The 20,840-nt window shown below is 43.9% G+C and overlaps 1 protein-coding gene across 4 annotated transcripts in view; it reads right to left on the reverse strand.

Moving 5' to 3' along the window:
• LOC130298147 (zinc finger protein 271-like) overlaps nucleotides 1-20,412 on the reverse strand; it is a 63,773-nt gene extending 43,361 nt beyond the window's left edge. The window contains exons 1-10 of one of the 4 annotated variants that reach the window (XM_056551053.1): nucleotides 20,217-20,412; nucleotides 15,924-16,076; nucleotides 14,866-15,045; nucleotides 13,134-13,260; nucleotides 12,788-12,879; nucleotides 9,725-9,803; nucleotides 9,526-9,617; nucleotides 9,288-9,396; nucleotides 5,566-6,332; nucleotides 5,253-5,475 (exon numbers count right to left, since the gene is read on the reverse strand). In XM_056551053.1, coding sequence (XP_056407028.1) covers nucleotides 5,253-5,475; nucleotides 5,566-6,332; nucleotides 9,288-9,396; nucleotides 9,526-9,617; nucleotides 9,725-9,803; nucleotides 12,788-12,879; nucleotides 13,134-13,260; nucleotides 14,866-15,045; nucleotides 15,924-16,076; nucleotides 20,217-20,294 — 1,900 coding nt within the window. In that variant the 5' untranslated portion in view covers nucleotides 20,295-20,412. Of the gene's footprint in view, nucleotides 1-5,059; nucleotides 6,333-9,287; nucleotides 9,397-9,525; nucleotides 9,618-9,724; nucleotides 9,804-12,787; nucleotides 12,880-13,133; nucleotides 13,261-14,865; nucleotides 15,046-15,923; nucleotides 16,077-16,261; nucleotides 16,333-20,216 lie in introns of those variants that run through there. The other 3 variants (XM_056551050.1, XM_056551051.1, XM_056551052.1) reach the window with 3 other exon arrangements.
• Nucleotides 20,413-20,840: the final 428 nt, after the last annotated feature.

A 20,840-nucleotide genomic window follows, 5' to 3' on the forward strand; every position in this document is an offset into this window, starting at 1 on the left:
CAGGCGTTCCCTAAAGAACCTTATGGTCCTATCCACGTATTGCTGTTTGCAGGAGCACTGTAAGAGGTAAATGACATACCGGGAGCCACAGTTGAGGAATGATTTGATGTTAAAGGTTTCTTTGGTAACGGAGGAGGAAAATGATTGGCAGTTGTGTGCAATGTGTGAACAGCACTTGCATCGTGGAAGACCACACTTGAAGCTTCCTGTTAACGTGGGAAAAATGGAAGGGTTATTGCGCAGTATCGTGGTTTTGAGTTTACTGGGAGCAATGATATTCCGTAGTGTCCGGGCTCTACGGAAGGTAAGCGGAGGTTTGGATGGAAGATTGCTTCTTAGGTAGGGATCCTGCAGTAGGACTGGCCAGTGTTTGGTGAGGATTTTCCTGATAGCATAATGTTCTTGGCTGTATGTGGTGATAAAGTTGGAAGTACGTTCCGTGGTAGTATTTATTGGTTCAGGTTTGGGGAGTAAGCAGGAATTTTGACTGAGGGAGAGAGCCCTATTATAGGAGGACTGCACCAACGATCTGGGATAGCCCTTTGCCTTGAACCGGGCCTTTAGAATGTTACTTTGTGATATAAAGTCACTGTCTTTTGTGCAGTTCCTTCTGATCCTCTTAAACTGTCCATATGGTACATTAGTGAGCCATTTCTTAAAATGGCCACTATCAAAGCCAAGATAGCTGTTGCTATCTACTGGTTTGAAGAAGGTCTTGGTGTAAAGTGAATGACCATCGTGGGAAACCAGTACATCCAGGAATTCTGCATTATTGCTGTAAACGGATTGGGTGAAGTGGAGTGACCAGTCATTGGAATTTAGATGAGTGATGAAGTTGTTTAGACTAGATCTGTCTCCTTTCCAGATAATAAAAATATCGTCTATGTAGCGCCTATAAAAGATGCAATTAGAGAAAAGATGATGAGGGTACACAAAGATTTCCTCGAAGAGTCCCACGAACAGATTCGCGAAACTGGGTGCCACTTTGGACCCCATAGCGGTCCCGGTGTGCTGTATGTATAGCTGACCCAAAAACTCAAAGTAGTTGTGCGTCAGGATGAAGTGGAGTCCTTGTAGAATGAAGTCCACTTGGGCCGAGGGCATGGATGGGTCTTTGGAGATGAAATGGGAGACTGCCTTAATTCCTGCTTCATGTTTGATAACGGTGTATAATGAAGTGATGTCCAGGGTAACAAGCAGATATTCCGGTTTCCATTCAATTTCCAGGATTGATTTAATGAAGTCTGTGGTGTCTTTCAGGTGAGATTTGAGGGTGGTAACATGGCTCTGCAGGAGTAAGTCTATATAGTGAGAAAGGTTCGATGAAATGGAATTAATGCCAGAGATGATTGGTCGACCAGGTGGGTTAGTGATGTTTTTATGAATTTTTGGGAGGTAATAGAACAGCGGAAGAGCAGGTTCTGTGATGAGAATATAATCCCTTTCGGATTTTGTTAATACTCCTCGCGATAGGCCTGAATTGACCAGAGTGCCTACTATTACTGCCTACTATTCTCCCATATCCCACAATCCGACCAAGGCCTTCCAGGAGAAACTCACCACTCTGGTCAATTCAGGCCTATCGCGAGGAGTATTAACAAAATCCGAAAGGGATTATATTCTCATCACAGAACCTGCTCTTCCGCTGTTCTATTACCTCCCAAAAATTCATAAAAACATCACTAACCCACCTGGTCGACCAATCATCTCTGGCATTAATTCCATTTCATCGAACCTTTCTCACTATATAGACTTACTCCTGCAGAGCCATGTTACCACCCTCAAATCTCACCTGAAAGACACCACAGACTTCATTAAATCAATCCTGGAAATTGAATGGAAACCGGAATATCTGCTTGTTACCCTGGACATCACTTCATTATACACCGTTATCAAACATGAAGCAGGAATTAAGGCAGTCTCCCATTTCATCTCCAAAGACCCATCCATGCCCTCGGCCCAAGTGGACTTCATTCTACAAGGACTCCACTTCATCCTGACGCACAACTACTTTGAGTTTTTGGGTCAGCTATACATACAGCACACCGGGACCGCTATGGGGTCCAAAGTGGCACCCAGTTTCGCGAATCTGTTCGTGGGACTCTTCGAGGAAATCTTTGTGTACCCTCATCATCTTTTCTCTAATTGCATCTTTTATAGGCGCTACATAGACGATATTTTTATTATCTGGAAAGGAGACAGATCTAGTCTAAACAACTTCATCACTCATCTAAATTCCAATGACTGGTCACTCCACTTCACCCAATCCGTTTACAGCAATAATGCAGAATTCCTGGATGTACTGGTTTCCCACCATGGTCATTCACTTTACACCAAGACCTTCTTCAAACCAGTAGATAGCAACAGCTATCTTGGCTTTGATAGTGGCCATTTTAAGAAATGGCTCACTAATGTACCATATGGACAGTTTAAGAGGATCAGAAGGAACTGCACAAAAGACAATGACTTTATATCACAAAGTAACATTCTAAAGGCCCGGTTCAAGGCAAAGGGCTATCCCAGATCGTTGGTGCAGTCCTCCTATAATAGGGCTCTCTCCCTCAGTCAAAATTCCTGCTTACTCCCCAAACCTGAACCAATAAATACTACCACGGAACGTACTTCCAACTTTATCACCACATACAGCCAAGAACATTATGCTATCAGGAAAATCCTCACCAAACACTGGCCAGTCCTACTGCAGGATCCCTACCTAAGAAGCAATCTTCCATCCAAACCTCCGCTTACCTTCCGTAGAGCCCGGACACTACGGAATATCATCGCTCCCAGTAAACTCAAAACCACGATACTGCGCAATAACCCTTCCATTTTTCCCACGTTAACAGGAAGCTTCAAGTGTGGTCTTCCACGATGCAAGTGCTGTTCACACATTGCACACAACTGCCAATCATTTTCCTCCTCCGTTACCAAAGAAACCTTTAACATCAAATCATTCCTCAACTGTGGCTCCCGGTATGTCATTTACCTCTTACAGTGCTCCTGCAAACAGCAATACGTGGATAGGACCATAAGGTTCTTTAGGGAACGCCTGAATAAGCACCGCAGCAACACCACACGCGGCTTCCTACTCCACAGTGTTTCGCGTCACCTCACTGAGCACCACCAGGGTGATTTCAGCAATATTAAGGCTACCCCCATAGAACACATCAATAAGGATGTCAACCAACGATACAACACCCTCAGAAGACGTGAGAACTTTTGGATTCATACCCTGGGCACCATCTCACCAGGGGGTCTCAATGAAATGATTGAATGTAACCTTTAACCCTCGAACGCATCCATCAGATTAATCAACCCTGATCCGCCTGTATTTACCACTAATTTTACTTTAATCACCCCATCCACCAAAAATTCTACACAAACCCCAATATACCATTCATTTCATTCTATTCTACATATTCACATGCATGTTGTGGTAAATGTGCATTATCACCCTTATGCACATGAACACACTCTCACATGTACACTGCTACTCAAATGTGTATGGTTTCACTCACATACATGCACAGTAGTACATTGGTCCAGCTCCACACATATGCATATGCTCACATGCATCTCTTGCGATGCATGTGCATTGTCACTCATATGTGTTATTATACAACTATTAAGTACAGCTGTCCTGCTATATGGCTGCCAAACATATGCCCACACGTCTTTCGTGACACATGTGCATTACTACCCGTATGCTCATGTATATACACATATAATTCCTTACCCACTCTACATCTCCTCGGCTGGATCTCGTGCCCCCCCCAATGTATATATATACATATGTATATATGTATATATATATTTAAGCTACCTGAACTAGGACCCCCACTCCAGTAGCTGTCACCCATTATGTACATGCCATGTACCTCCACCCCATGTCCACAGTACCCAGGTATGACTACTAGCCCATCTTCCCAATATTTGTCATCACATTCTCCTATTTTCTTTTTTAGTCCTCTCATGCTCCGTATCCCCCCATCCCCCTGTATCATGCATCACTCTCCCCTAAATAACACACTTCATTCTTATTTAAATCAATTTAATCATTTCTGGATATCCTCTTCCATCCCCCTGCAGTTCTCACCAGCTTACACAGAGCTACACACTGTTAGATGCAGCGCACGGAGCTGTCAGCATACCACTGACAGCTCTCCGGGATCACTGCTTCCTGATTGGCCGCACTAGCCACGTGACGCACGCACCTTAGCAACGCGTCCGTGGCAACTCCCCCCTGACGCGCGCCCTCGCATTACACATCACGGCCGCTGTCAGAGCTGTTCTGGCTCACATCTGGACCCCGGATGTTTTCATCTGAGGTCCGGATGTGTGGCCTGATACTGCCAGACATCGGCAGCCTCATCTTTGAGCCACACACTGAATTCCCTGTCTTAATAACATTTGGTCCCCACTGTTACCTATATAAGATGTACATTCTTTGATTACATTCAGTTTCTGTGGTTTTTCCTAATTTTTCCTATTGTTTCACATGTATGTAATTTGCATAACTCCGCCCCCTAATGTACCTGGTGCCCTTTTTTCCAGTATTTATAGAATCTCTGTTTGTATAGTCTGCATACTGATCTGAAGAAGGGGGTGGCTCCCCCGAAACGCGTAATCTTAACTTGTATCACTCTTTTATTGCTATTGCTTTTATTGGTTTTATTCATTTGCAATAAAATCCACAAGCTTTTACAATATTCCAACTTGGATTTTGGTTTATTCCTACATCTCCACGGAACCAGCAGCGCCATTTGCGAGGTCTTTTTTGCTCTTTTATGATCACCTACTCTCTCCAGGAGACGGTTTTTACCTCACCTGTAACCTCAGGCTCAGCAGCGGCTCCGGCTATTTTGTAACCCGTGCATTGGGTTGATATGCAAGTTTAATACTTGCTCTAAGGTGAGCAGTTACTACCTAAGGGGCCTGCAAGCCCCGCACCTACTTCCCTTCCTTTTCCTTCAACCACCCAACGGTATCACACGAGGCGCCCTCCCTGGTCTCTCTTTTTTTCTCCCCATACAAGAGATGAGGTTGGCTTTAGCTTCTGCTTAGGTTTCATTATGAAGTTTATTCGAGGGTTAATTCTCACAACAGAACTTAGAAACATCACATTTTACTGTTACCTGAGATCTCAGATTTCCATTCTCCATATTATAAGATCTTTATCATTTATTATTTCATCCATCAGTCTCTTGTGTGAATTCTCTCATGTCTAGAAACTTGTGATTTATTTATAAAACATTTCCCACATTCTGAACATGAATACGGCTTCTCTCCTGTGTGAATTCTCTCATGTACAATAAGGGTTGATTTTTGTGAAAAGCATTTCCCACATTCTGAACATGAATATGGCTTCTCTCCTGTGTGAATTCTCTTATGTATAACCATATCTGCTTTACTTATAAAACATTTACTACATTCTGAACATGAATACGGCTTCTCTCCTGTGTGACTTCTCTCATGCTTAACAAGATTTGATTTACTATTAAAACATTTCCCACATTGTGAACATGAATATGGCTTTGCTCCTGTGTGAATTATCTTATGTATAACAAGATTTGCATTACTTATAAAACATTTACCACATTCTGAACATGAATATGGCTTCTCTCCTGTGTGACTTCTCTCATGCTGAACAAGATTTGATTTACTTGTAAAACATTTCCCACATTCACAACATGAATATGGTTTCTCTCCTGTGTGAATTCTCTCATGTATAACAAGAACTGATTTTTGTGTAAAACATTTTGCACATTCTGAGCATGAATATGGCTTATCTCCCATGTGAATTCTCCTATGTTTAACAAGATCTGTTTTACTTATAAAACACTTCCCACATTCTGAACATAAATATGGCCTTTCTCCTGTGTGACTTCTCTCATGTGTAACAAGATTAGATTTTCGTGTATAACATTTACCACATTCTGAACATGAATATGGCTTCTCTCCTGTGTGAATTCTCTCATGTATCATAAGATCTGATTTATGTATAAAATATTTCCCACATTCTGAACATGAACATGGCTTCTCCTCTGTGTGAATTTTCCTGTGTCTAAAAAGTCTTGATATTTTAGTAAACTTTTTCCCACATTCATCACATTGAATCCTTTTCCCTCCTTTCTGATCTGTCCTTGTGGTAACAATGTGTGGTTGGTCAGGAGAAGGTTCCTCATGATCAGGTAGATTATTATAGGATAGATCTGGATGGACATTAGGGGTAAGGAGGTCTTCTCCTGAGGAGCGCTCCATCATATCTTCATCTTCTCCTTTATCATTCAGGGATAACATGAAGTTTCCCTCAGAATTCTTACTGGGATTTTCTGTTGGGATTAAAATGGATTATGGGAAATGTATAAAATATTATTAGGTTGGAAACACACATGAAGTTTTGTTGGAGATTTTGATGGTCACCTGACCCCAGAAGAGAACACAGAGGAGAGGAGATGATCCCCCGTTTATAGTTTCCTTCTTTTTGGGGTCACTCCGGGCACTGACTCTAGGGAATGTTCACCAGAGATTTTTAGGTGGACACCAGCGTTGGGTTTGGTTGCACTTTCCTGACTATGCTCCGCCTCTTCCTTAGAACGATTCCTGACATCCTCCTCTGACCCTTTAGGTGACAAGTTCTTTCTGTCCACAGGATCCCCTTTCCCTGGATGTTTTTCCTCCATGGCCCCATTCATGGTCGACTCCACACAACTGCACAAGGTTGGGAGAGACATCCGGGCCCCAATGACCGGACCTCACTCCAAGTCCTCACATCACTGGATTGTCCCAGAAAATGTGGATTCACACTGAGACCGATCCCCAGAAAACTCATCCCTGGATTTTATGTTCCAGAGTCAGAAGTCTCATGTCCGTACTGGGGAGATCAGATCATGGGGGCCGAGATCTAATAAAGGGTCCGTATACTGTATATACACAACCTCTATATATTGTGGGGCCATATACTGTATATACAACCGCCATATATTGTGGGACCATATACTGTATATATACAACCTCCATATATTGTGGGACCATATACTGTATATATACAACCTCCATATATTGTGGGGCCATATACTGTATATATACAACCTCCATATATTGTGGGACCATATCCTGTATATATACAACCTCCATATATTGTGGGGCCATATACTGTATATATACAACCTCCATATATTGTGGGGTCATATACTGTATATATACAACCTCCATATATTGTGGGACCATATACTGTATATATACAACCTCCATATATTGTGGGGCCATATACTGTATATACAACCTCCATATATTGTGGGGCCATATACTGTATATATACAACCTCCATATATTGTGGGGCCAAATACTGTATATATACAACCTCCATATATTGTGGGACCATATACTGTATATATACAACCTCCATATATTGTGGGGCCATATACTGTATATACAACCTCCATATATTGTGGGGCCATATACTGTATATATACAACCTCCATATATTGTGGGGCCAAATACTGTATATACAACCTCCATATATTGTGGGGCCATATACTGTATATATACAACCTCCATATATTGTGGGGCCATATACTGTATATATACAACCTCCATATATTGTGGGGCCATATACTGTATATACAACCTCCACATATTGTGGGGCCATATACTGTATATATACAACCTCCATATATTGTGGGGCCATATACTGTATATACAACCTCCATATATTGTGGGGCCATATACTGTATATATACAACCACCACATATTGTGGGGCCATATACTGTATATATACAACCTCCATATATTGTGGGGCCATATACTGTATATACAACCTCCATATATTGTGGGGCCATATACTGTATATATACAACTTCCATATATTGTGGGGCCATATACTGTATATATACAACCTCCATATATTGTGGGGCCATATACTGTATATACAACCTCCACATATTGTGGGGCCATGTACTGTATATATACAACCTCCATATATTGTGGGGCCATATACTGTATATACAACCTCCATATATTGTGGGGCCATATACTGTATATATACAACCTCCATATATTGTGGGGCCATATACTGTATATATACAACCTCCATATATTGTGGGGCCATATACTGTATATATACAACTTCCATATATTGTGGGGCCATATACTGTATATATACAACCTCCATATATTGTGGGGCCATATATTGTATATATACAACCTCCATATATTGTGGGGCCATATACTGTATATATACAACCTCCATATATTGTGGGGCCGTATATTGTATTCCCTGCCACACAGTATGTAGCTGTGTCTTTTTGCTTTGAATGAATCCTTCCTGGGGAATGTTTATCAGCGCACAAACAATATGGGGTTAATGAGAATATTATTCGATCACTTTGACCTGTATATATATATATCTCTATGGTCTCCATCAGGGTCAGGTGACCGGAGACATATCCCTCTGCTATATTCATACAAGGGAGATGCCAGACACCTGACCATCAACCGGGGCCCCTATCACCATCCATTGTGGAGCTTAAGGGGTTACACTAAGTTCTCTGCTCCCATGGGATAGTGCGGCCGTTCATCACATCTGAGCCCCAAATCCTGATGCTGCCCCTAGTGTTCTACCTGGAGCATGACAGGACCCATAGATGACCTTGGAGAGGATCTCTATATAGTCACCTCCCTCAGGTCCTGACTATACATAACACAGGGGATCACTGGGGCCTGAAGAGTTAATGTCATGTAGATCTAAGGTGGAGCCTCCCCTGAAGACACCTCTGAATTCCCTCTGTAATCCATTACTACATACCTGGTGTAACACCTCCTGGAAACATTACATACCTGGGACAACACCTCCTGGAATTATTACATACCTGGGACAACACCTCCTGGAATTATTACATACCCGGGACAACACCTCCTGGAATTATTCCATACCCGGGACAACACCTCCTGGAATTATTCCATACCCGGGACAACACCTCCTGGAATTATTCCATACCCGGGACAACACCTCCTGGAAATATTACATACCCGGGACAACACCTCCTGGCATGATTACATACCTGGGACAACACCTCCTGGAATTATTACAAACCTGGTGTAACACCTCCTGGAATTATTACATATCTGGGACAACCCCTCCTGGAATTATTACATACCTGGTGTAACACCTCCTGGAATTATTACATACTTGGGGTAACACCTCCTGGCATTATTACATACCTGGGACAACACCTCCTGGAATTATTACATACCTGGTGTAACACCTCCTGGAATTATTACATACCTGGGGTAACACCTCCTGGAATTTCCTCCTTCACTTCCCTCATACACGGGTGATGGTCCCTCATCCTCTCTTCTTCATCCTCCACTTTATTATTAGTCAGATCTCCCCCCTGATGTGACATATAGAACAATTCACTACAATACAGCAGACAGGAGGAGCAACAGAGACCCCCAAAATCTACCCCCACATCTATGACTGCAGGACCCCCCTATAGAGATATAGGATCAGCCTCATCTACCTGACAATTTTCTGGGACATTTCCCTCTGGACAGTCCTGGGAATACAGAGGGCGGGGACACCTCTCGGGTGGATTTCTATCAATGACTCCATCTGTAGGGAACACACAGTGATGAATAGATTATTCCATGTGATGATCAGATGATGGGTGTAGTAGTATCTAGGAGACCCTCCACCAATAAAAGTCTCCCCCTCCTTACACTGCTGATCGACCCCGAAATCCGTCTCCTCTTCTGGTTCAACTTTAACTTCAACCTTAATATCCATCAGATCTTCCCCCTAAAGAGCAAAAAAAAACAAACAAAAAAAAAACATAAAATAAAAGGGGCTCCTGAATTCCATTATAACCTTGGAGTGCACACGGCCCCATGGTCCCCAGTATACATGTCCGCCCCCTCCTCCTTATTTCCTTCTTTCCCCTTTATCTCCACAGGTTGTTTTCCTCAGCTATTCTGCCCGGTAACAGCTGTTCTGCTGAGAGATGGATTCCTGCTTCTGATTGGAGGATCAGATTCTGCCCGGTAACCATGATCTTCTGCCCAGAGATGCTCCAGCCCAACAACAGCATTCTGATTGGCTGGAGGCCCATTGGCGGGAAAAGTATTTCCCTTATATACTGGGCTGTGGTGTCTCCAGCTCAGTCACCTGTGGGAAGATTAGTAGAAGCCCCGCCCTCCCCCTTTTATTTTACTTTCTTTTCCATCACAATGAGGGGGAATTTGTCAAACTTTTTTTTTTGCTGTCGCATGTGAGGTCAGTGCAACTTTTTACTGTACCGCAGAATTGTGAGAAATCACTACTAAAAAGTCACACAAAAAGTCATAACTGCGACTTTTTGTGCAAAAAGCTCCGCTCTCCACCCACATTTACCACCTGCCCGCTAGCTATTGTAAGACTACTATTACCAGCATGCCCTTACAGTGATGACATGCTGGCAGCTGTAGTTGCAACAGCTAGTGGGCGGGTGGTAGATGTGGGCGGGTGGTCGGGGAGCGGAACCGGACGGCTCCCGGGAATATGAAACTGCGGCACTGATCACGGCTCCGGGCGGGAAATATGAAATTACAGCGCCGTGATATTATATTCCTTTGAGCCGACCGGCTCTGCTCCCCTGCCATCCACCCCATCTACCTCCCGCCCGCTAGCTGTTGCAACTACAACTCCCAGCATGTCTTCACTGTAAGGGCATGCTGGGAGTTGTCCTCACTGTAAGGGCATGCTGGGAGTTGTCCTCACTGTAAGGGCATGCTGGGAGTTGTCCTCACTGTAAGGGCATGCTGGGAGTTGTCCTCACTGTAAGGGCATGCTGGGAGTTGTCCTCACTGTAAGGGCATGCTGGGAGTTGTCTTCACTGTAAGGGCATGCTGGGAGTTGTCTTCACTGTAAGGGCATGCTGGGAGTTGTCCTCACTGTAAGGGCATGCTGGGAGTTGTCCTCACTGTAAGGGCATGCTGGGAGTTGTCCTCACTGTAAGGGCATGCTGGGAGTTGTCCTCACTGTAAGGGCATGCTGGGAGTTGTCCTCACTGTAAGGGCATGCTGGGAGTTGTCTTCACTGTAAGGGCATGCTGGAAGTTGTCCTCACTGTAAGGGCATGCTGGGAGTTGTCCTCACTGTAAGGGCATGCTGGGAGTTGTAGTCTTAAAACAGCCCGCAGGCAAGTGCTAGATGCCTTGCACTACATAATATATTTGTTGCACGTACACATTTCCAACACTACAATCAAGGAGTTGTTAGGTTCGACCCCAAATGGTCGAGACGTCTTCTGTCGGCGGATTCCCAATAGTGCGTGGAAAGCCTGTAAGGGGCTGCAGTCACCCAAATTTCCTTCCAACGCTACCTGCCATTCAAATCAAGACACAGACACAAGAGCTGTCTCTGTAAGCTGAAGGCAGAACTGGTCTGGCCTTTTTCTTAAGTGTATTTTATATAGGTGATGTTCGAATTAGGCATGCGCAGTAAACTTTACATTGTATAAACACAGGAAAACATAAATCTTTTGCATAGTAAGAAGAAAGTTGAAACAAAGATATATAGATTAAGCTGCAATATAATGAACCATTGTTTCAAGGACGCATCTGGGGTAGAAAAAAGATAAGAGTGTCTGAATTCTTGAAGATAAGGTGCCCATCGTCTCTAGTTCATAAGTTCAGGAGTTAGTTATGTATAAAAAAACAAGAAAGATAGAATACAGTCATTTAGACCGAGAATATCAAGTCTTTGAATACAAAACGGATTCTCCTCTACCCAATTCCATCAGAGTAAAAAAAATACAAAACTACCACTCAAGCATGCCCTGACTGTGAGGACATGCTGGGCGTTGTAGTTTTGCCACAGCTGGAGAGTCATAGGTTGGGGGATCGCTGCCCTAACGTGTCTCTATATGGTACACAACTACAACTCCCAGCACCCCCTGAGTTTTATTAAATCTTAATAAGTCCCTACCCCCAAAAAATATATAAATGAATGAATAAATAAATAAGTTACCCTCTTTTCCCATTTTACAAATAAAAAAAAAGGTTAGACAATTAAATATATAAACATATTTGGTATCACCACGGACAGAAATGTCCAATCTATTAAAGTAAAATGTTACTGATCCCGAGCAGTGAACGGCGTAAACATAAAAACAAAGTATAAAATTGCAGATTTTCTGTCACATCCTATCCCAAAAGTCACGGCAAAAAAAAATGTAACGAAAACGTCACATGTGCGCAAAAATCATATGGATAAAAATGAGCCCTCATACAGCCCCATGTATCGAAAAATAAGAAAGTTATAGGGGTCAACAGAGGGTCAACAATATCACATTCAAAATGGCCTGTGCTGAGGTGATTTCCCCTCGCTGTATATTGTACAGACAGATTTATCTTACGTTCTGCGCCATGTCATAAATCTGACGCACGTCAGCACTTTCACAGCTAAAAATTATTGACTGTAAAACGCGTCCCCCACAGACAACAATGGTAAATCCCCCCAATGTTTTTTAGAAGAGGTAAGAGACCCAAGAAGTCATGGGGGACACGTCTATTAGTTATATGTTATTGTGGTTCTGATATTTTATTATTATGACTTTGGTTTGGGGATTTGGTATTTTGATCATAGATATTTCTTTATTCTTCCATGAGCAGAGGCGGGGCACCGGGCAGGAGATCGTGGGGGTCCCTACCCAGATCAAACAGAGTTCCCCTTTAATTAAGGTGGGGACTATGGTGCCAGGATCAGGGGTTCAATCACTTTATGGGAGACTAAAAGGTCATCTACCTGATGGTTCTCTGGGACATTTTCCTCTGGGCAGTCCTGAAAATACAAAGGACAAGGACACCTCTCGGATGGATTTCTATCAATGACTCCATCTGTAGGGAACAAACAGGGAATGAAAACATCAGTGCTGGATAGATTACTATATTACTAGGTGGAAAGTCCATAAAAAGCAGCACATCCAGAATAGTGGAATGGGTACAAGCCTATTGAACCTCGGTGCTCCGGTTCTTACTAAATATGCAATGGATAAAGGCAGCACACCACGATCATGTAATCCAAAAACTGTGAATTTATTCCATGATGTATATTACTAGGTGGTGAGAGTGAAATATATGTCTCTTCTTACCTTGTGATGTGAGGGGCCGGTGATCCTCCATCATGACTATGTCCTGGTACAGATCCTTGTGTCCTTCTACATACTCCCACTCCTCCATGGAGAAATAGACCGCCACATCCTGACACCTTATAGGAACCTGACACACAATGATACAGTCATCACCAGACCCCTCCATTACTGTATAATATCCCAGCAGTGTCACCTCTCTAATCATCACCAGACCCCTCCATTACTGTATAATGTCCCAGCAGTGTCACCTCTCCAGTCATCACCAGATCCCTCCATTACTGTATAATGTCTCAGCAGTGTCACCTCTCCAATCATCACCAGACCCCTCCATTACTGTATAATGTCCCAGCAGTGTCACCTCTCCAGTCATCACCAGACCCCTCCATTACTGTATAATGTCCCAGCAGTGTCACCTCTCCAGTCATCACCAGACCCCTCCATTACTGTATAATGTCCCAGCAGTGTCACCTCTCTAATCATCACCAGACCCCTCCATTACTGTATAATGTCCCAGCAGTGTCACCTCTCCAGTCATCACCAGACCCCTCCATTACTGTATAATGTCCCAGCAGTGTCACCTCTCCAGTCATCACCAGACCCCTCTATTACTGTATAATGTCCCAGCAATGTCACCTCTCCAGTCATCACCAGACCCCTCCATTACTGTATAATGTCCCAGCAGTGTCACCTCTCCAGTCATCACCAGACCCCTCTATTACTGTATAATGTCCCAGCAATGTCACCTCTCCAGTCATCACCAGACCCCTCATTACTGTATAATGTCCCAGCAGTGTCACCTCTCCAGTCATCACCAGACCCCTCTATTACTGTATAATGTCCCAGCAATGTCACCTCTCCAGTCATCACCAGACCCCTCCATTACTGTATAATGTCCCAGCAGTGTCACCTCTCCTGTCATCACCAGACCCCTCCATTACTGTATAATGTCCCAGCAGTGTCACCTCTCCAATAAACACCAGACCCCTCCATTACTGTATAATATCCCAGCAGTGTCACCTCTCTAATCACCACCAGACCCCTCCATTACTGTATAATGTCCCAGCAGTGTCACATCTCTAATCATCACCAGACCCCTCCATTACTGTATAATGTTCCAGCAGGGTCACCTCTCCAGTCATCACCAGACCCCTCCATTACTGTATAATGTCCCAGCAGTGTCACCTCTCCAGTCATCACCAGACCCCTCCATTACTGTATAATGTCCCAGCAGTGTCACCTCTCCTGTCATCACCAGACCCCTCCATTACTGTATAATGTCCCAGCAGTGTCACCTCTCCAGTCATCACCAGACCCCTCCATTACTGTATAATGTCCCAGCAGTGTCACCTCTCCAATAAACACCAGACCCCTCCATTACTGTATAATGTCCCAGCAGTGTCACCTCTCTAATCACCACCAGACCCCTCCATTACTGTATAATGTCCCAGCAGTGTCACATCTCCTGTCATCACCAGACCCCTTCATTACTGTATAATGTCCCAGCAGTGTCACCTCTCTAATCACCACCAGACCCCTCCATTACTGTATAATGTCCCAGCAGTGTCACCTCTCCAGTCATCACCAGACCCCTCCATTACTGTATAATGTCCCAGCAGTGTCACCTCTCCAGTCATCATCAGACTCCTCCATTACTGTATAATGTACCAGCAGGGTCACCTCTCCAGTCATCACCAGACCCCTCCATTACTGTATAATGTCCCAGCAGGGTCACCTCTCCAGCCAGCAGCTCAGTGATCCTGTGGATGAGTTCTAGAATCTTCTCCTCATGTATCATCGAGTGAGATAGAGGCCCCATGATGGGGCCCCGGGCCCTGCTCCGTCCTCCTGACTCATGGAGATGACTGCTGGGGGCCACACACTCCCCCCATGTCTTCTTCATTATGGTGTAATCCTGTGTATGGAGAGAGACAATGAGGGGACTGACCCCAGTATTCCTCCCTCACTACAAAGAGGAGATTGTGCCCCCTGTATAGAGCTCTAGTGAGCACATCTGGAATACTGGGGTCAGTTCTGGAGACCTCACCTATAAGGAGACATCCAGAACATAGAGCGGCTCCAAAGATGGGGGCCAACAATGGGGGAAAAGTAGATGGGGGACAACAATGGTGTAAATGTAGATGGGGGACAACAATGGTGGAAATGTAGATAGGGACAACAATGGTGGAAATGTAGATGGGGACAACAATGGTGGAAATGTAGATGGGGGGGACAACAATGGTGGAAATGTAGATGGGGGGACAACAATGGTGGAAATGTAGATGGGGGGACAACAATGGTGGAAATGTAGATGGGGGACAACAATGGTGGAAATGTAGATGGGGACAACAATGTTGGAAATGTAGATGGGGGACAACAATGGTGGAAATGTAGATGGGGGACAACAATGGTGGAAATGTAGATGGGGGACAACAATGGTGGAAATGTAGATGGGGGACAACAATGGTGGAAATGTAGATGGGGACAACAATGGAGGAAATGTAGATGGGGGACAACAATGGTGGAAATGTAGATGGGACAATAATGGTGGAAATGTAGATGGGGACAACAATGGTGGAAATGTAGATGGGGACAACAATGGTGGAAATGTAGATGGGGACAACAATGGTGGAAATGTAGATGGGGACAACAATGGTGGAAATGTAGATGGGGACAACAATGGTGGAAATGTAGATGGGGGGACAACAATGGTGGAAATGTAGATGGGGGGACAACAATGGTGGAAATGTTGATGGGGACAACAATGGTGGAAATGTAGATGGGTCACCTCACCTCTCCGGTCAGCAGGTGGAGGATCTCCAAGGTGAAGTGTAATATTCTCTTAGTCATCTCATTCCTGTCCTTGTCCATCCTTGGGGGATCATTCAGGAGAAGAGGAGACAACTGGGTCAGCTGGAGGGGATAGTCCTGAAGAGGAGGAGGAGCCTGAATTACAGAACCAGCGACACAATGTAACAAACCTCCTCCTCATGTAATCTCCTTACTACTGGGGTGACACACTGTAACAAACCTCCTCCTCATGTAATCTCCTTACTACTGGGGTGACACACTGTAACAAACCTCCTCCTCATGTAATCTCCTTACTACTGGGGTTGCACACTGTAACAAACATTCTCCTCATGTAATCTCCTTACTACTGGGGTGACACACTGTAACAAACCTCCTCCCCATGTAATCTCCTTACTACTGGGGTGACACAATGTAACAAACCTTCTCTTCATGTAATCTACTTACTACTGGGGTAACACACTGTAACAAACCTCCTCCTCATGTAATCCCCTTACTACTGGGATGACACACTGTAACAAACCTCCTCCTCATGTAATCTCCTTACTACTGGGGTGACACACTGTAACAAACCTCCTCCTCATGTTATCTACTTACTACTGGGGGGACACACTGTAACAAACCTCCTCCTTATGTAATCTCCTTACTACTGGGGTAACACACTGTAACAAACCTCCTCATGTAATCTCCTTACTACTGGGGTGACACACTGTAACAAACCTCCTCCTCATGTAATCTCCTTAATACTGGGGTGACACACTGTAACAAACCTCCTCATGTAATCTCCTTACTCCTGGGGTGACACACTGTAACAAACCTCCTCATGTAATCTCCTTACTCCTGGGGTGACACACTGTAACAAACCTCCTCCTCATGTAATCTCCTTAATACTGGGGTGATACACTGTAACAAACCTCCTCATGTAATCTCCTTAAAGGGGTACTCCGGTGAAAACCTTTTGTTTTTTAAATCAACTGGTGGCAGAAAGTTAAACATATTTGTAAATTACTTCTATTAAAAAATCTTAATCCTTCCTGTACTTATTAGCTGCTGAATACTACAGAGGAAATTCTTTTCTTTTTGGAATGCTCTCTGATGACATCACGAGCACAGTTCTCTCTGCTGACGTTATAATAATAATAACACTTTATTTATTGTTATCCTTAGTGGGATTTGAACCCAAGTCCCCAGCACTGCAAGGCAGCAGTGCTATCCACTGAGCCCCCATGCTGCCCTTAGCATACATCTGCTATGCATGGTTGCTAAAATGGACAGAGATGTCAGCAGAGAGCACTGTGCTCGTGATGTCATCAGTGTTCCAAAAAGAATGGAATTTCCTCTGTAGCATTCGGTAGCTAATAAGTACTGGAAGGATTAAGATTTTTTAATAGAAGTAATTTACAAATATTTTTAACTTTCTGCCACCAGTTGATTTAAAAGAAAAAAGGTTTTCACCGGAGTACCCCTTTAATACTGGGGTGACACACTGTAACAAACCTCCTCCCCATGCAATCTCCTTACTACTGGGGTGACACACTGTAACAAACCTCCTCCTCATGTAATCTCCTTACTACTGGGGTGACACACTGTAACACAACTTGTCCTCATGTAATCTCATTACTACTGGGTGACACACTGTAACAACCCTCCTCCTAATGTAATCTCCTTACTACTGGGGTGACACACTGTAACAAAACTTGTCCTCATGTAATCTCATTACTACTGGGTGACACACTGTAACAAACCCCCTCCTCATGTAATCTTTTTACTACTGTGGTGAGACACTGTAACAAACCTCCTCCTCCTCATGTAATCTCCTTACTACTGGGGTGACACACTATAACAAACCTCCTCCTCATGTAATCTCCTTACTACTGGGGTGACACTGTAACAAACCTCCTCCTCATGTAATCTCCTTACTACAGGGGTGACACAGTGTAACAAACCCCCTCCTCATGTAATCTCCTTACTACTGGAGTGACACTGTAACAATCCTCCTCCTCATGTAATCTCCATACTACTGGGGTGACACACTGTAACAAACCTCCTCCTCATGTATTCTCCTTACTACTGGGGTGACACACTGTAACAAACCTCCTCCTCATGTAATCTCCATACTACTGGGGTGACACACTGTAACAAACCTCCTCCTCATGTAATCTCCTTACTACTGGGGTGACACACTGTAACAAACCTCCTCCTCATGTAATCTCCTTACTACTGGGGTGACACACTGTAACAAACCTCCTCCTCATGTAATCTCCTTACTACTGAGGTGACACACTGTAACAAACCTCCTCCTCATGTAATCTCCTTACTACTGGGGTGACACACTATAACAAACCTCCTCCTCATGTAATCTCCTTACTACTGGGGTGACACTGTAACAAACCTCCTCCTCATGTAATCTCCTTACTACAGGGGTGACACAGTGTAACAAACCCCCTCCTCATGTAATCTCCTTACTACTGGAGTGACACTGTAACAAACCTCCTCCTCATGTAATCTCCTTACTACTGGGGTGACACACTGTAACAAACCTCCTCCTCATGTAATCTCCTTACTACTGGGGTGACACACTGTAACAAACCTCCTCCTCATGTAATCTCCTTACTACTGGGGTGACACACTGTAACAAACCCCCTCCTCATGTAATCTCCTTACTACTGAGGTGACACACTATAACAAACCTCCTCCTCATGTAATCTCCTTACTACTGGGGTGACACTGTAACAAACCTCCTCCTCATGTAATCTCCTTACTACAGGGGTGACACAGTGTAACAAACCCCCTCCTCATGTAATCTCCTTACTACTGGAGTGACACTGTAACAAACCTCCTCCTCATGTAATCTCCTTACTACTGGGGTGACACACTGTAACAAACCTCCTCCTCATGTAATCTCCATACTACTGGGGTGACACACTGTAACAAACCTCCTCCTCATGTAATCTCCTTACTACTGGGGTGACACACTGTAACAAACCTCCTCCTCATGTAATCTCCTTACTACTGGGGTGACACACTGTAACAAACCCCCTCCTCATGTAATCTCCTTACTACTGAGGTGACACACTGTAACAAACCTCCTCCTCATGTAATCTCCTTACTACTGGGGTGACACACTATAACAAACCTCCTCCTCATGTAATCTCCTTACTACTGGGGTGACACTGTAACAAACCTCCTCCTCATGTAATCTCCTTACTACAGGGGTGACACTGTAACAAACCCCCTCCTCATGTAATCTCCTTACTACTGGAGTGACACTGTAACAAACCTCCTCCTCATGTAATCTCCTTACTACTGGGGTGACACACTGTAACAAACCTCCTCCTCATGTAATCTCCATACTACTGGGGTGACACACTGTAACAAACCTCCTCCTCATGTATTCTCCTTACTACTGGGGTGACACACTGTAACAAACCTCCTCCTCATGTAATCTCCATACTACTGGGGTGACACACTGTAACAACCCTCCTCCTAATGTAATCTCCTTACTACTGGGGTGACACACTGTAACAAACCTCCTCCTCATGTAATCTCCTTACTACTGGGGTGACACACTGTAACAAAACTTGTCCTCATGTAATCTCATTACTACTGGGTGACACACTGTAACAAACCCCCTCCTCATGTAATCTTTTTACTACTGTGGTGAGACACTGTAACAAACCTCCTCCTCCTCATGTAATCTCCTTACTACTGGGGTGACACACTATAACAAACCTCCTCCTCATGTAATCTCCTTACTACTGGGGTGACACTGTAACAAACCTCCTCCTCATGTAATCTCCTTACTACAGGGGTGACACAGTGTAACAAACCCCCTCCTCATGTAATCTCCTTACTACTGGAGTGACACTGTAACAATCCTCCTCCTCATGTAATCTCCATACTACTGGGGTGACACACTGTAACAAACCTCCTCCTCATGTATTCTCCTTACTACTGGGGTGACACACTGTAACAAACCTCCTCCTCATGTAATCTCCATACTACTGGGGTGACACACTGTAACAAACCTCCTCCTCATGTAATCTCCTTACTACTGGGGTGACACACTGTAACAAACCTCCTCCTCATGTAATCTCCTTACTACTGGGGTGACACACTGTAACAAACCCCCTCCTCATGTAATCTCCTTACTACTGAGGGGACACACTGTAACAAACCTCCTCCTCATGTAATCTCCTTACTACTGGGGTGATACACTGTAACAAACCTCCTCCTCATGTAATCTCCTTACTACTGCAGTGACACACTGTAACAAACCTCCTCCACATGGACCAGGATCTTCTCTGTATCTTCTAGATGAAGGAGGTGTAGGACCTGTGATGATGTCACAATCATGTGACCAGTACTTGTGGGGGCGGAGCTCAGCAGGATAGAGGAGATTACGGTGAAGGACCTGTGAAGATGATCACGTGACTGGAAAGGGCGGAACTTATAAATAGACGACGTAACACAAGAGCTGAGGTGAGTTTCAGTGCAGATGTTTTGTTACAATGTGTTATCACCAGGGCCGGATGTACTATTAACCATTCGTGGTCGGGTGTGTAGGGAGCATATGGGAGACGTACTAACCAGCATATTGGGATGATTGGCTGCACTTCTCATCACCACCACTAGAGGTCACTGTTTACAGTCAGGGTGAATCACAGTTTGTTCTTTTCTTTAGTTCTTGATACTATGTTGAAAAAATTAATTGCAAATGATTAACCATTTCCTTGCTGACATGTATACAGTTTTATAATGGAATCATAGTGAAATATATATAAATTAGGAAAAATGAGATTATCATCGTCTTGGAATATATTTTCTACATGGGGATTATGGGTGGAATAATACACATTCATAGTAACATATTTGATTAGTTTCTTATAAGAGAATGTTTAT

The sequence above is a fragment of the Hyla sarda genome (assembly GCF_029499605.1).
Source record: "Hyla sarda isolate aHylSar1 chromosome 1 unlocalized genomic scaffold, aHylSar1.hap1 SUPER_1_unloc_25, whole genome shotgun sequence".
NCBI lineage: Eukaryota > Metazoa > Chordata > Amphibia > Anura > Hylidae > Hyla > Hyla sarda.